At 38.8% G+C, this 17057-nt stretch overlaps 1 protein-coding gene across 1 annotated transcript in view; it reads left to right on the forward strand.

Moving 5' to 3' along the window:
- Nucleotides 1–17057, forward strand: part of SPON1 (spondin 1) — a 177116-nt gene that overhangs the window by 25945 nt on the left and 134114 nt on the right. The window contains exon 3 of the mRNA XM_021401755.1: nt 10705–10838. Within this exon, the coding sequence (XP_021257430.1) occupies nt 10705–10838 (134 nt within the window). The remainder of the gene's footprint in view (nt 1–10704; nt 10839–17057) is intronic.

Consider the following 17057-nt stretch of genomic DNA (forward strand, 5'->3'; position numbering starts at 1 on the left):
TCGTAATGAAATATATTGCTATAATGAAGGAAATATAGAACTTTTTTGGAGCAAAAGAAAGAAAAAAAAAATTTGAAGCCCTAAATTACTTTAATTACTTTTTGCTCCACCCTCCAATACTGTTGCCATTGCTTTGTTCCCTTTCTGAGCGTTTTGTGTCAGAGACTGTTCAGACAGGGTGTCAAAACCACGGTTCCACACAGATTCACTTTTAACGTTTGGCACAGGGATGTTTTCATTCAGTTGCATCACTTAACCCATGTGGACTGCAGGCCAGGGTTTAAAGAGAGCCTACCAGCTTCTTGAGAAGAGCGCTGAAGCCTGCACGCCGGACTCCCTGTTGTGCCAAGGTTTGGCTTCACTGATGACTGTGTGCACTGTGCCTTTCTGAAGCAGAACCCTCACACTGGAAGGGAGAAAGCAGAAGCTTTTGATTTCCTCTAAACTCTCAGCTATCAGGCTTAACTTTCCTGAAGGGTACCCGAGGTGATGTGAAATTAGGCTTTACGGAAAACTTCGGACACAGAAGCAGACAAGGAAAAGCGTTCCATGAATAGCTTGTATTATCTGTGATGGCTTTTAAGCAAGGAGAGAATCTGTACTCTGATAGTTCATTGGCATATCAGAAATAAAAGCAAGAGGGCCTGGGTTTTTCTCTCTGACTCTGCCCGAGGTGCATGCGCACACTCAGGCGCACACAAAGAGCACGGTGACTGTGGAATTGCTCACAACTGTTGTCAGTGCTGCTGCCCAGCTGTCCCTTGAGTTTCTGCAGCTCTTCTGTCTGAGCGGTGTTCCCGACCTGGTAGCTGATGTAAGTTACTGTGCAAAAGCTTTGGGAGCTCTTTTGAGGAGCTTATCTGCATAAAGCCTGTAGTTCCAGATCAACAGCATTTCTGCTCTAAATGTGGTTTTAGCAGTGGATTAACTCTCTGGAATAGATGATATTCTGTACACAGCCATCTGAAGGCTGAGGGAATTTGTGTGGAATATACTTGAACTGGGTTGGGTTGTGTATTTTAGCGCAAAACCATTCAAGAATGGCATGAATAGCGTGTGTGCCAGACCTGCTGATGCTTCAAAGCTCCAGCAGCAAGCAGGACAATAATGCTATTAAAAATATGTATTTTCTGTAATCCTTAAATCCCTTCTTAAGTTAAATGAGGAGCTCCGAGTGAGGTAGCTATTCTTGGCAGTAAATTCTTAATGCTGAGTGGTGTAATACTTTCTAAAACGACGGATAAATGAAAAGCCTGAACAGAATAAGCAACTGAGAGATGCCGATCCACAAAAACGTGCAGACTTGCTCTTTTCTGTGTATTTCAGATGACTTTCATCAGTTTTGATGCACCTTGAAGCAGAAGAGGTGTATCGTATTGTAGGAAAGTGTTATCTGTACCATGATATTATTGTTGATTATATTAGAAAGGAAACTCCATTTAGGTTTAAGCCTGTGTTGCACTTTGTCATAGTTGGAAAAGGCTCCTTTGCCTGACAATTAGTGCTCTGACTAAGGCAAGATGGAGAGGCAGTGGAAGAAGGAAGGCTGTTATCACCACTCTGCAGGGAGAGCCGGGACAGGGAGGGGTGGCTTCAATGGACTTGCTATGTATGTGGTTTGACTAGCGGCTCTATGATTTTTTCCTTACCTGGTGCTTTATGCGTCTCCTTGAATTTACCATTCCTTTGCCTTTGATCAGCTGGACATGCAACTGTGTTCTTATCTGAGACATTGTACTGAAGGAAAGGACCAGTTCCTGAGTAATAGTCATAAATTGATTTGGCAGTGAACCTGGGCTTCCTTGCCACAGAAATGGAAATGAGAAGTGCCTGTGTGAGCAGAAGATAAGGTCCATGTCTTCTATGTGAGTCCTCAGTAAATATTTTCCTGGCATTCCCACTGCTTGTGCTTAGCTCATTACCATGCTAAAGATACTGGTATTACGCAATGGTGGCAACGGTACGTGAATGATAATCTTATCACAAGATTCCTCACGTAACTCATTTTGTAGGGAAGAGTTACGCCCTTGGCAACATTACTGAATGCCAGCATTTACCAAACGGCTGAAATGTGGGAATTAGCAAGTGATGATAACCAGTACACATGTCTTCTTCCGACAAGAAGTTCAGATTTTCTTGCCTATTCTTAAACTTTCCAAAAGTGAATAGGTGAATGGTGGATTTAGGACTAGATCGTGTTCTCTCTCTCTTGTTAGGGACAACAGAATTTCAGATTTTCAGTTGTTTGCATTTCTCATCTGTTTAACAAATGCATTTGGAAACCGGAGGGGGATAAAATGTAATTTTTAATGAATCTCCATGTGTATGTCCCTTTCTATGCATGAGTAGCCTGCTGTGTCAACCAGAGATTAATCTAGTCTGTTCTTTGCTGAAAATTTCTTGTGAATCTTTGGTACAACACCATATAAGCAGCAGTGACATGGCCAATGTGTTTGTGCTTGCTTAAATGTAATCTCTTGACACAGACATGTGGTAAGATTACTGCTGAACCCAAGTTCAAGAGATTGAACTGGTTTTGTGCTTTTTCAAACAAGGACATTTGTTCATGAGGGTCAAATAAATGCAGGAGGAGTTACAGTATTTGGCTTTAATCGAATGTTTAAGAACTCTTAGATCCTGGACTGGTAAACCAATGCTAGATGGGACTTCCAGTTTTTTTGAGAAATGTTATAATCTTGCATCAACAGAATGTTGACCCTTTTAATGGGATGTATTGATTTTTCACTGTTTTTTTGGGGGAGAATTTTTTCATCTGAGATGTAATTTCTAGTCAGAGCAAGGGGTTAGCCACAAGTGACAAAAGGCTTTCAATCCAGATGGAGAGACAAAGTTCAGCTGAGTCTTAGAACAGGCATTCCATCAGGGTATGGAAGAAGCCACAAGGAATGCTCAGCAACACTTTGCTTCAGGATTGATTCTTCAGTCTTTTCTTCTTTGCTCTGTAAAAATAGTGAAATACTTCCTTGCCGGCCTAGTGAAGAGACTAGCTTTGCAGCTTGGAGAGAGAGTCCTTGAAATAGCAATGATGTGGAAACACACAGTGCTTTCATCACCTGACTGCAGAGCCAGTTTTTCCCCTTGGTTCAGTGAGCACATATGTGAGGCAGAGCAGATCAGAGCGGCTGCACGTTACTCCTGCCAAAGTTCACACCAACAGCGAACTGCTGGATTGAGAATGGGTTTGTGAATCTCTGTCTTTCGTATAGGAGTGGAGTCCTAAATGCTGGTCCCAGAGCATGCTCAGCTAGAATGTCTTTCAGGTTTTGCAAGGTAAATAAGGTTTTCCGTCTCAACCCAGCGTGCATCGCAATAGAAATATAAAGGAATTTTTCAAAACAAGATCCTTATTCTTAGCAGTGCTTGAATTTCCATTTTGAAAGTAATTATGCTACAATCCCTTAATATGCTGACAGAGCATCCTCATGTGCAAAAGATGTGATTGTCAAACTGGAGCTCTGCCAGGTTTGTTTTTGTTCAGCTTCCTGGCTTCTATGAGCATCGGTGCATGCAGCTGGGAGATTTGTGGCTGAATTTGGCTGATCGTTTTTTGGAAGTGACACAAAGAGGGTGTTACACTGGACCACCCCAACATTACAGCTTCCCTGGATTCACCTGACATGAATCCCTAGTTGGTTCTCTAAGCCTGTTTTCCATCTCATTTGAGCTATTGGCACAGCACAGTGCGGGCTGAAGATCTGAGTCTCGTGTTTGATCTCTTCCCAAATAACTTGTGTTTGTGAAGTCAGAGGCCAATTTGACAAGCTGTTAAGGTTAGTAATAAGTATGTTTTTACAGAGTGTTTCACATATTGTTTTGAAAAAGGAGCTCTGTGTCTATATCCCCATTACAAAATTGAGAAACAGACTGCACTAAAGTGATTTGAGAGTTGTTTAGCAGAGAAATTTGCATCTCATGAATTGCAGTGGATTGCTTTATCCACGTTGCCATGTTTTATTTTATCTCACTTGATTTTATGATGCTGTGAAAACATCTCTTTTCCTTGCACGACCTCCCAGTGGCTTTTACTCTTCTAGAAAATCAGATTAGATGGATTTTTTTAAAATACAAAGTGAGTAAATATAAAATTGTATTTTATATAACTAGACAAAATAGCAACAATTTTCAAGAGAAATGGCAACAGGTCTTTTTTCTCTTTCTGAAGAAAAGTGTGAATACTATAACCTTAAATGAAAGATCTGAACTGTAGAGACTGCAAAAGAAGTATCCAAAACCTTAAAGCTTATACTGTTTTCAAGTGATTGCTTTATAAAATTCCTTGATTGTTTATTACGTTGACTTTTTTTGAAACATCGCCTTCAGTAAATGATGTTTCTCACAAGGTGAGTGCACTAGAGACACCACATATCAAAAGCTATTTTTCTTTGTCAAAATTTCTTACCTGATTGAAACAGTGTTCATGTTTTTGCCAAGTAACTTATGTTCGTATAGAGATAGTTTGATGACAGAGACACTGAGCATAATAGCATCTACACAAAAGCATTACCTAACAAGTGCTGCATTTATCTTTGGTGAAGTTTGTATTTAGTTATCTCTGAGATGAGCATGTTAGCACTCTAATGCTGCTGCTTGGGTCAGTTTTGGCTTAGGTGAGGGGAGCTGCAGCTCGAGGGCTGCTCTGGTTCCAGGTTAGTGCAGACCGTTCCTGCATGACCTCTGCCCACATGGGATGACCGTGGCACAGCCTGCTTGGCATCCCTGTCGTCTTTGCTGTTATTCTGTCTCAGGGCTATGGTAGCATGGTTCTACTTCCTAATCCTTGGAACTGAGTACCAAAAATAGTATTTCTTCATTTTCATTTATCTAAGCGTTTGCAAAATTTACCCTTTTTTCCATGTGCTTGTTTCATGCTTGCTGATAAAAGCTACATTTAGACTATAAATGAACTCTGATTTCATTGAAAAGCAAGTTCTGTTTTCTAGCTACTACCTGAATGTAATGAAAAGAAAAAACTCCACCAATTAGTGTGTCCTAGTTGTTTAGTACAGACCATACCTCATTAATTTTACCCTAGGTTTAGGTCTAACTGGATTAAATTATACATCAAGATAGGCCAAAAGTCCTGTTTCTTTAAAACTGAAATTTTCTTGTTTTACCCAGAATCCTAAAACATCACTTCAAATGTTGTAAAAGAAACTGTATAGTCTGAACCCAAAGCATGACATTTGTCAAGCAAAGCACGGAGTAGCTCACAGCTTTTGTACCAAATGTCGTGGGAAGTCCCCTTGCCCAATGTGCTGGTGCGAAGCCCTGCACTGCAGCTGCTCGGCCGCTTACAGCAGAGCAGCAGTCACCTGGCATGCTCTGAGCCTTTGCGTGCCAAGGTGGGAAAAGCGAGTTCAGTCTTCAAAATAATTTGTCGTTTCTGATGAGGATTGTTGGATAGTGTTGGCTGCATTAAGAAACTAGGATCTTTGAAGGGATTTCATAAGGCAATGTTATTCAGAAAGATTTTGCTCTTTCCCTGCTGGATCTTAGTGTTTGCTAAGAGCTTTTCATAAATGAAATGAGAGGAAATTTCTTCATCAAAATAGCTTCTTTTTGAAGCTAGAGGTGGAGGAAAATGAGACTTAGAGCCATGAGAATAATGATAGCTTTCCATGCCTAATAGAGTTTCTCTGTTAGGGATTATAAAAGTAAGATGTTATCTGGGAAAAGCTGTTCTATCTGTCAAAAATACTGGTAATGTAGTTTGATAATCAAAGTAGCTGAAAACGGTTCACCCAACTGTTTTCATGTAAATGTTAATGTTACAGTTAAGGTGAACAACTCATGGAAACAAAACTTAAGCTTAGTTCTTCATTTGTGAACTTTGAGTCTGATCTTTGTGACTGCTTAGATGGCAATTTCTCAGTTCACAGCAACCAAAGTTCCTGTATCTCAAGTTTCTTCCCTAGCATTTCCTTGACTGGCCATTTTCAGTTGACGTGCTAATACCTTCAGCATTAAGCCTTGCGATTCAATGTGTTACAACATAGAGATGACTGGGAATCGTTCAAACCCAACGCTTTACATCTGCTAATTGCATACTGTTACTTGTCTCTGGGAATATAGATGTTCTTTTTTTCATACACATTGAATTAAGTGAAGAAGGAATCGTTGTTGAGCTTTCTATAGGCAGTCTCTCAGGCAGGAAGGGCTGCTTAGTGTAGAAGCTGGCAGTGCAGTGCTTTATTTTCATGGCGTTTCAGGTTCTTGCCACAGTGAACTTGTTTCTTCCTCCTCCTGTTTGAATTGTACCTTGGAGTATACCCTAGGGTCTGCAGTAGGTGTAATATAGCTTGTAGGTTAATTTAGAAGAACAACGTCCAATACGGTATGACAAAGACAAGGTCCTTGATAATGAATAATTATGAAACAATAAGATTCTCAGGCAGAAGTCTGTCTGTTCTTTTTGATCATCTGACATAGCCTTTTTTTTTTCTGCAGTGAGCACACTATTTAAAATCTTTGTAGGAAAAAGAGAAGGACAAGTGGAAAGAATTCATATACTTTTCCCTAAAATATCTCACAATTCATTTATGTCTTGGAGGATATATTTATCCTTTATTTTTTTTTCTTCTCCTCCTGTGTCAAAGTCTTGATCTGTCTGTCCAGCATCATGCTTCTTTGCAGAACTGGAAGTTTCAATTTTTTATTATTTTTTTTTAATTTGGTTGCTCCAGTAGAGCACAGATGTTTCAGTGGGTGGAAAGCGATGATGCGTCCATAAAACAAGGAATGGTGTTGAAGATCCTGGCCGGTGGTTTAAATAGTGGATGCAAGCCAGTAGAGGATTTATGTAACTCCATCTCCTTTGTACTCAGTATTAAGTCCGTTCTTTGTGTTATATGTAACTTTTGTAAGCATTTTGCCTTTTTTTAATATTGATGTATATTTTTTTAAAGTGAATTTAACTGTAGAGAGTACTACTACTGGAATGAGTTTATTTGACTAGCAGTTTGTGGAAATTAGAGACAAATAGCGAGGTCTATCACTCAGCAAGAAATGTTGCAATTCTGAGAAAAGAAAACCACTCATCCCTATAACAGCTAAGCATTCATCCAGTCCTGCTTTTCAGGAACTCTCAAAACTCCCCAAATTATTCAATGTTTGGAATATGCAAAGAATGCAAGATTGAACTTGGAGCTGGTAAATTCTCCCTCTTAATATCTTTACTTCCATGTTTGTAGATTTATGCAAGTTCATCCAAATTCTGCTCTCTGTGGCAGTTATTCGAATCCAGGTTAACTCCAAGACTCTCATCAGGATTTACACTAGTTTCCCTGAGGGAATAAATTGTTCAAATAATATTAAAGTCAATAAGAAAAAAAAAAGAGAACACCCAACAAATAGGATGTTAAGACTTCCTATTACTGCATTCACGAATTCAAAAGAATTTGTCGCATAGTGATACCCCTGGTTTGGTACCGCAGAGTGTTATGCCAAGTGTTCGTTTTAGTTTTGGGGTTTTTTACTGGTCCATTCCTGAAAATGTGAGGCTTCCCATTATGCATAACCTAGAGTTTAGCAAGCTATAATTTTGCAAATGCTACATTTAATCTGCATGGTTTTTCCTGCCAATTTTTTCCTTCATGCCTACGTGGTCTGACTTCATTCCAGAAGAAAAATCAGGATTGTATTATTTTCAGAGAGTACATATCTTTTTTGTTTTCCCCATGAAGTTTGCCAGGATACTATTGATTTCCCCTGTGTTATGTGAGCGCAATAATATCATTCTCTACAGTAAAATATTGTGTCATTTGGAATCCTGTTGTATAACTGGTGAACACTTTCTGTATTGCACCTTGGAACTCATAGAAAATAAAGCCTCCATAGATATGGAAAAATGCATATTTTTAAAAAATACTTTTGAGATGGGTTAATATTTACCCTGTATTCCTAGAATCTAGGGAATTCTTCTGAGTTTTTAAAAATATCTTAAAACAATTTTTTAAACCTCTCAGATCAACTTATACTTTTTATGTATAATTTGGAGCTTTTTACTGTATTCTATCAACTTTAGAAGCCTTTATTAATAAAGCTTCAGTGTAATTTTTCCTCAGACTTTTTTTCAGGACCTTATTGTTTTATGGTCGGGTTTTTCCCAATAGACACTTATCGCGTAAGTATTCTTGCTGTAATAGTTACTGATGCAGGAAGTCATGATGTAGTCTTTAGGTCGAACCATTTCCTCTTCTTCCTGAACTGTGTTCTAAGATGCAACCAGAACTTTTATTTCATTTTGGTCATATGTATTCCTTGAAAAAATTCATAATTTGTAGGAATTCGGTTGGCTATAGAAATACAAAATATGTCTGCGTTTTTGCATTTGTTTGTTGCTAGTGGAAATGTGCATGGATGTGTTCCAAGCTAATGACTAAAATTCAGTCATGTATTTTGCATTCTGTTTTTGAGGCAGCCAGAAATTCTACATATAACAACTATTCGCTGTTGCTCATGGCTTCTCCCTTAGGCATTAGCTATTGGTGTTTTTTTTTTTTTTAACTGTGTTTTCTGTTGTTCTTTGTTTGATTTTCACTTTTTCTTGTGATGTCATTCACTGTTTTGCAAAACAGGGTTGACTGTCCTGGAGTCAGGAATTTACCTAACACTTAAATGTATCACAGATGGGTCTACAAGGATGACTGCTGGGACAAAGATGTCTAGGGCTATAAAATCAGCTGAATCCTCATTAGGTGAAAATAGCAACTCTGTGCTTTGAGAACACAGATCAATTTCAGTTGGGCTTCTCCAGAAACGTTCATTGATGAAGTGTGTTTCAGACAAGAGTTACACTAGGTTTGTAAAAGTGACATAAGTGAAAGGTTCATTGGATAACTGCTATCTGGTCAATTGTAAAGTATTTACAATTACCTCTAAGGACTTATCTTCCTTGACCTGAATTGAAAGTGTTGTCTAAGTTTTTGTGCTAGGATGTGAGTTATGATGGAACAACAGCAGTTTGCAATGAACGATACTTATGGAGCTCGTGTAACTCAACCATTAATTTGCAGTAGTTGTGTTTTTCTAGAAAAAGCAGTCTCTTAGGAATTTTTAGATGGCCTCCTAAGAGCACCTTCAATAGGAACTATCCCATAGTCACATGTTACAATTTCTAATAGTGTTTCATTTTCTGTAAGGTGATGTAAAATCATACATTCTTGATTCCACAGAATTTTTAATTTTTACTGTGAGATATGAATAAGTCACTTAATGTGACAATGACTTAATGAGACAGCCTTTCTGAGGAACCACCGAACATTTTTATTTCTCTACTTTACTGTTGCAGGAGTAAGGCAGACAGGGTAAATACTGTTGATGACCAAGGCAGAACTGTAGATGAGGGATTTCCTAGTACTCAAGTTAAGTGCATTAGATTGCATTAAGTAGAAATAGAAAATGATGCAGTGCCAGTTTAAGCATATACTAACTCCCATGCTTCCCAGTCTTCGCACTGATTAAAATGTAGCAAAGTGGTAGCTTCATACATTGTGTTTACACAGATTCTCTGAAGCATCACAAAAGTTGAAGAATATTAATGGCTTTACATTTAAAACTCATTAACCATTATCCTATTGATTTGTCTAAATAGAGTTTAGATTAACTCCTTGGGTCAGTGCCTCTCTCTTTTGTCATGGAAAGCCAGAATTATATTTGGCTCTGCTATAAATGTTTGGGAATGCTGGCTGTACGATTGAGAGGGATGACATGGATGCCTGCCCACTGAAGCAAATCTGATCAGACTATGGATATTGTATTTTTTGATAATGTAAATAATTATTTTGTGTCAAAATATTTATATTTACAGCAATAAGATAATTTTTAATGTAATTTGGCAAAAAAAGCGTGTGCTGTTAGTATGAGAATTCTGGAAAAGATCCTTTAGGCATGAGTCTTGTTCTTTCTCAGAATGGTATGGTTTATAATTCATTGCCTGAATCTTGACCCAATGTCATGGGAAATTTTGCTTCATGAATGACAGTGGACCACAGAGCAATTGTGAAGAGCATTTTTGCATTATCACAACATTGCCTGTTTCCAAATAAAACTTAGCAGCTTCTGACGAATTTTGAGATCTGATGAACAGAAGGCTTAAAGTACAATCCATGAAGTACATATGTAGTGAGAAAGCTATTTTGTCGCAGACACCTTTGAGTAAAATCCTTGGAATAGCACCAGTTCCATTACAGCCTCTCTGGTTTTGTGTTAACTTATGCCACTTAAGTCTTTCTGTTAACCAGCAATCAATTGTAAAAGTAAAAATGTATGCAGGCTGGATTAAATAATGGTCTCTGAATTATAGAGCAATATGATTCACATATTATCCATTCTGTCCTGGAGATTTTTTATACTTGGAGATAATACTGCTTAAACAAAGGTTAGTTTAAAATGAAAATAACTAAACTGAAAACCCTTCTTTTACTTTTCTGTTCCATCTGTCCTTAGCAGTAACTACTACTACTACTAAAAAACTTAGAACTGAAATATTCACCTGTAGTCAATTTTTTTCTTCATTTTAGTGATTTATGTGGATACTTTGAATCAGTTTACTGAAGAGTGCTAAGCAGGGCATTCTGAATAATTTCACTGAAAGAAAACAGGAAAAGACAATGTATGTGTACTTCAGAGATAGTGGCTCTGTATGTCTTATCTTTTTACATTCTTTTCTTTGTAATTCCTTAGATCATAGATGAAGAAGAGACGCAGTTCATGAGTAATTGTCCCGTTGCGGTTACTGAGAGCACACCTAGAAGGAGGACACGCATCCAGGTGTTCTGGACGGCTCCTCCTACTGGTACGGGCTGTGTCATTCTGAAGTAAGTGTTTTTATGCATTTTAAACTTAGCATTAAAGTCACATTCAGTTAATGGTAAATCTGAGATTTATTAGGTTAAGAACTACTGCAGTTCTTAGGTGCTTTCTTCTCACTTGGCGCACTTGAAGATATTTCCACAGTTAACTTGAAAAATGAAAGCCCACACATTCAGAAGTTACATTATGTTTTCAGCTGCCACTGAGTCAACCCATACTGGTTGCCTACCCCCACGGGGGTCCCTCCTCTTCCGAGGGGCAGGAGCTAGTGAGGAGGGACTATTTTCTCAGGCGAAAGGACACGGAGTGGTGGAGGGATGGTGTGATGAGGCACTGAGGTGCGAAGGGCGGCGCCATTTTCCCGGGCTGCACAGTGAGGTGGTGGATGTTCGGTCCCTGGAGACACTCAAGGTCGGGCTGAACTGGGCTCTGAGCACCTGATCTAGCTGTGGTGTCCCTGTTTGTTGCAGGGCAGTTAGACTAGCTGGCCTTTAAGTGTCCCTTCCAACTCAAATGATTCTATGATCCTGAAGGTCTTTTTCCAAACTAGATGATTCTATTTATTGTACCTGAAAATCTCCCACTGCTGTAAAGATTGCTTTAAGATCAAGATTGCATCCTTCTGGTTGAGAAGCAATCAGTGCAGGTCTTGTAGAAACTGTTAAGTTACGTACTGCTACAAAGATTATTGGAGAAAGCTGCAAGGGGGGTGTGTTCTTGCCAGAGAAACATTATCTTGTCTCTTAAGATTTTGCTTGTCATATTTAATAGGATAGTTTGGTCAAATATGTGTAGACAATTGGGATTTCTTCGCTTGCTTTGAATTTCTGTTTGGGAAAAGTAAGCCTTTGCAATTGCTAAGATGTGCCCTGCAGTAAACCAAAGAATTTCTGAGCTTTATCAGTACCAGGAATATCTTCAGAGACACAAAACAGCTCTAGGCTTGTGAGGGGATGCTATCACAATAGTTCTGCTGCTGGTACTTCAGGCCAGTTTAGGCAGAGGTGGTGGTAAACTTGCAGCTGACTTCTGAGCAGGTCAGCAAGCTGCTCAGTGGCGCAGCCTTAGCACCCCATGGCTCCTTGGCACAAAGACACGAGGGTGATCTGGCCCCAGACCTGACACTGCCTGGAGATCAGGCTCAAACCTTTGGCAGTGTGTGTCTACCTGCTGATCAATAAAATAATTTTAAGATCACCTTTTTTAACATTCACTGAAACTGCCCAAGAACGCACCTGCAGACTTCTTTAAGCTCTGGACGTGTGCATGTCAGACTAGCCAAAATAATAAGCATGCTGCTTGGTGGATGGCCGCACAGGCTGTCTGTTAAGGTTTATATATAAAACTTTTCAGCTATTAATCAGTAAGGCTCTTTGTTTTTCCACTCAGAACTGCCTGCCTCCTAGCTGCATAAGAAATATCACTTGAGGCGTTTCTTCAGTAGCATAATAAAGTGGTGATGTTTTATGCCTACTTTTGAACAGACATGATTTAAACTTCAATCCTGTAATGACATGTAACAACTCTAGTTGGTGGATTTTTTTAATTACCATCCTAAATAGGATTATCATCTTAAAAAAAAAAAAACAACAAAAACACAACAAGACAACCAACCAAGGCCCGTACTTATCTCATTGAAGCTTAAACATCAGAGGCTATGGTTCTTTGGGGGCTTGTCAGTAAAGGAATGCAGTAAGGTACACCAACTATTGAAACTGTGATAATTGTTTAAATGTTTCTTCTCTCTCCTCTCTGCTGGTCAAGTCTTTCAGGTTGTTCAGCCCACTTTCCTTCTTACACTCATTTTTATACATGATTGCAGGAAACAGAAGCAGCATCCAAAAAGCAGCAGTTGGGAATGCAGTCCTAATGTTATATACACAGAAGTATGCAGTTGTCACTGCATTAAAGATTGTACAAATTAAATCAACAGCATACAGTCTTCACAGAACTGTACATCGTCAGTGCCAATAAAATAACTGAAGTGCCAACTTAGATGACCTGACCAGCACTGGTTGCCACAATCTATTTGGGTAGCTAAAAGAAATGTCTTATAAATTGAAATTAATGGAGAAAGCACACATTTTTAGCTTTGCGAGCACCCACTTATGGTATATGCATGTAACTGAGATGTGTATGTAGTGGCAAAAGTGAAAGCAAGTTGCTTGGGTGGTTTTCAATAAAAATATGGGAAAAATATAGGCTTCCTCCCAATAGCTTGTTTGTTAACCTCAGAGGGGAAGCAACTGCTTTACTCCTGAGGACATTTCAGAGAAGGAATGAAGCAGTCACGATTGTTATGAGTTGCTGATGTCAGAAATTAATATCATAATGTGGCACAATACATAAAAATCACTGATGTGTTTTTGATGTAAACGTTTATATTTTTTCTTCTGGAGGTAAAACTTAGACTGCATCTGAATTAAAGTTTGCAGTTAACCTTCTTTATGGTCACCTCCCACACAGTTCCAAAGAAAAGCTAGATGTAGTTTTCATAACTGTCTGGTTTAGTCCTTGGAGTCTATCTGATCATTTTTTGCTAGAATTTCCAAATCAGAATGGCCATGTTTTGGAGGCTGTTCTCAATCATAAGGATATAGTTCTCCCTTTTCACAATATTGTGATCTAGTGACTTCAATTTATAGAAGAGTTTAATGTAGACAGAAGTAAAATGTTAGTAATCCACCAAAAAAAAATTACTGTTCTAATACCAAATATTGTTTGTTAGGCTTATAATGGATACGATTAAATATAGAAGCCTGCAGGAAGTTTTTTTTTTCTAGACTAGTACTGAGGTTTGGGAACATTCTTTTCTTGGTTAGTGAGGACGGATGCCTTTTGAGAGAGACGTTTGATAGCCCGCATTTGACTAGCAGTTATCTTAATGCTTTCTGGACATGGTGCACTTGATCAGGTTGGTTTTCATAAGGATAAAATGAAACAGAATAGGAGTAATCTGTAGTTCCTGTGTTAGCAAGAAGTAAGTCTTTTCACATGAGCAGATCTGAGTATAATGCTGACTTTCCGGGTGACTGCAAAATATAAAGTTTAGGAGAGAGAATTAACGGATACTTAAATTTGGTTTATCATCACTAATTTGCATTCTAAAACATGTCTTTCTATGTTAGAACATAAATCACAAAAAAAAAAGAGATGTATTGAGGTATGTTGTCACACAGTAATTGCTCAGCCAAGAACAGTTAATCTCATCTCTTCGTCCCTGCTAAGTGATGGCAGTGAACTAGCCTAAATGCTCGCGTCCTTCCAGCCTCTTTATTGAAACTGTCAGTATATCAAATGTCCTTCTGGGGTGCAATCGCTGTACCTCTGTTTGTCCAAAGATTCCAGCCTGGGTTTGAGCCTCACTGAAATCACAGGGCAGAAGATTTTGCTTAGATGTTAGGCACTGCTCGGGAGAGCCCCTCAAGCTTGAAATGCTCTTTTCCCTTGCCTGATTAATACTAGGAATGCTGTCAAAATCAAATCACAGAAAGCATGCCTGCTCGTAAGATGATTTCTCTAGGTGGATGAAACTGAGAAACACCATGTCACCTTGGGGATGGCCTTGGACACTGCACATGATTTAAAGCACTGATTTTTAGGATCACCGAATGGGACTGGAATGCATGTTTGACTGTCCAGTTGAGCAGTCAGCCTTGTCATAGCAGTGGGTACTTGAATAGAAATTATTGCTATGTGGAACCAAGTCATTATGGAAACATAAATGAACATATCGCACTAGTATCTTACTTAACAATAAGAATTCTTTTGATTGCCTCAGCATCTGTTCTAGCTTAAGAAGCTATGTATTTCTTGCTTCTATGGCTAAAGACATCTATTTGGAACATCCTAAGCCAATGTGCTATGTGCAGTCTACTTGTTTTCTTGTTCATAGCACAGCATTTAATCTTTTCCCCCATACTTTCCCTAGTTTCTTGGGGTTGACAGGTCGCTAAGGTACCATATAGTAATATGGAAAGACCATGTCATTTCCTTAATTTTCGGATAGAAGTTGCTGTTCTAAAGCTTAACTACTAGTTTTTGGAGTTCTTCAGAATGTGTTTACCCTGTTAAGCCTTTGAAAACCTACTGTTAAAACTTTGAGAGAGATAATTATTTTTGCTTTGTGCAATTTTTATAAAAACTAATCCTTGTGCTGACAGTTGTGCAGTGGCAGAACCTGATGGTGTTTATATCATAGCATAGAAGCAGAAAAATTTTCAGGGGCTTGAGCTCGGCCCTGGCCATTCTGCTTTTGCATTTTGTATAAGTGAGTCTGAAGACTTCTATTGTTACTTTATTTTTTTTTTTTAAACTTTTTTCCCCAGATGTAAGTCGTCATACTTAATTTATTCTTTCAGCAAAAGTAAAACAGAAATACATTTGCATTTTTAGTTTTTAAATCTGACAACTGGTAAGCAGAGGTTTTCATCCCTCAAATCAGTGCTTCTGTCCAGTTACGGCTTATTTTTGTATCACAGCTTAATGCTGTAATTTTTTTCAGATCAACGTTTTCACACTTTTCAAACTAAGAGATGATGAATAATTTTCAGGCATCAGCTATTTCTCTCTGCAACAAAAACAGCTAATGGAAACATATCCAGGTTACTTAACCAGGAAATCCAGGAAAACTTAAATCTGGATTTCAGCGAGTAATATAGATCACTGAAAAAAAGGATGATAAACATTTATTAAAAGTTTCTTGGCTGTGATGCCATCACCTCTTTCAGACCAATGCTAGCCCCAGATTTCTAGGCACAACTCAAGAGAAAGTGCCTCAGTCTACTGGACTCTTACATCCTCAATGGGTAAGCAAAGGTTGGGCAATGTGTCAACGGTTTACGGGCGTTAAGCCCGATTCCATGACGAAGGGGATGGGGGATCCACGGGTCCACGCCCCGGGAAAAGGGAAAAGGGGAAAAGGGTAAGGAGATGGTCCTGAGAGCAAAGAACAGTGGCAACAATCTGAGGACAAACAAACTAATTTACTAAATAAAATATCGGAATGCAAAACAACACACTATAATACAATATAATTACAATTTAAGCTGATAAATCCAATACAGAGAGAGAGAATGTCCCAAAAATCAAGGTAGGCCTTACTCTACTACCGACGATAAGACGGCTGGAGAGCGAGGTGCTGCCAAGACGAGAGACGGCGGAAAAAGGGACGAGGTCTCATGATCTGCAAGTTTTTATACTGCGAGCTTTTATCTTTTCCCTCCGGCTGGAAATGGTAACAGAGGAGCAAAGTACCGTGGGGACTGTAGTAGTCCTCTTCTGAGAACCAGGTATATCCACTACATGATGTTATGATGTGGAATACCAATAACCGAAAATCACAAAACCATGACACCATGTAATCAATGGACAATGCAGAGCAAAATAGTTTTCTGCAAGTGCTTGTAGAATTCTGTGATATAAAGCTAGAGGGAAGAATGTTTTGTAAATATTTTGTTATATATTAAAATTTCATGGTATGGAGAATCTTGTTAATATCCACATTGATTAGATCTGTCAGTTCCTTTAGGTCTCATGAAGAGAGTACTCCTATGTGGTAATTATCTTTCCTCCTGTAGCAGTTGATGGTTTTTGCTAAATCTGAGATCAGTTGTTGATATAATAAATATTGGCCATGTGCAGATAAGTTATATTCCATTGCCATTTGTTTTCAGTCGTGCTAGTATTTGGTTGCATTTGGTATGGTCAACAGAGAATAGAAGAATTTCCAAGAACTGCAGTCTTCCAAATAAAACTCTTCTAGATTTAGTATATCAGTTTATGTATTGACAGAATATTTCAGAGAGCTGTGATGTTGTAGCAAAGCTCTTATGCTTCAGCAGTAGTGTGTGAATCTGCTCCTTGGATATACTACTCTGCTTCCTGCATCGTGTATGTTCACTAGTAGCTGTCTTACATGGGTAGCGATCATTTTGGAAATGGTCCTGTGTGTGAATTTGCATACATTTCTTCAGCCGTTGGTGTGTAGTGGGACACACTTGCAGAGGCACTTGTGCAACTTGTAGGAACGTGACTGTTCTTACATCCACAGTGCCAATGATTCAGTGGGTTAGCAGCTGGATTCACTGTGTATCCCCTTGCTATGAGGTGGAGGAAAGGATTCAATGTTATTTTAAGGCTCCCTCTTTCACCTGGGCTATGTAAGTGAAAGGACATCCTGCAGCAACAAGCCTGTAGATGTTACTTTGGTTTTGTAATTTATT

This window comes from Numida meleagris, chromosome 6 (genome assembly GCF_002078875.1).
Source record: "Numida meleagris isolate 19003 breed g44 Domestic line chromosome 6, NumMel1.0, whole genome shotgun sequence".
Lineage (NCBI taxonomy): Eukaryota > Metazoa > Chordata > Aves > Galliformes > Numididae > Numida > Numida meleagris.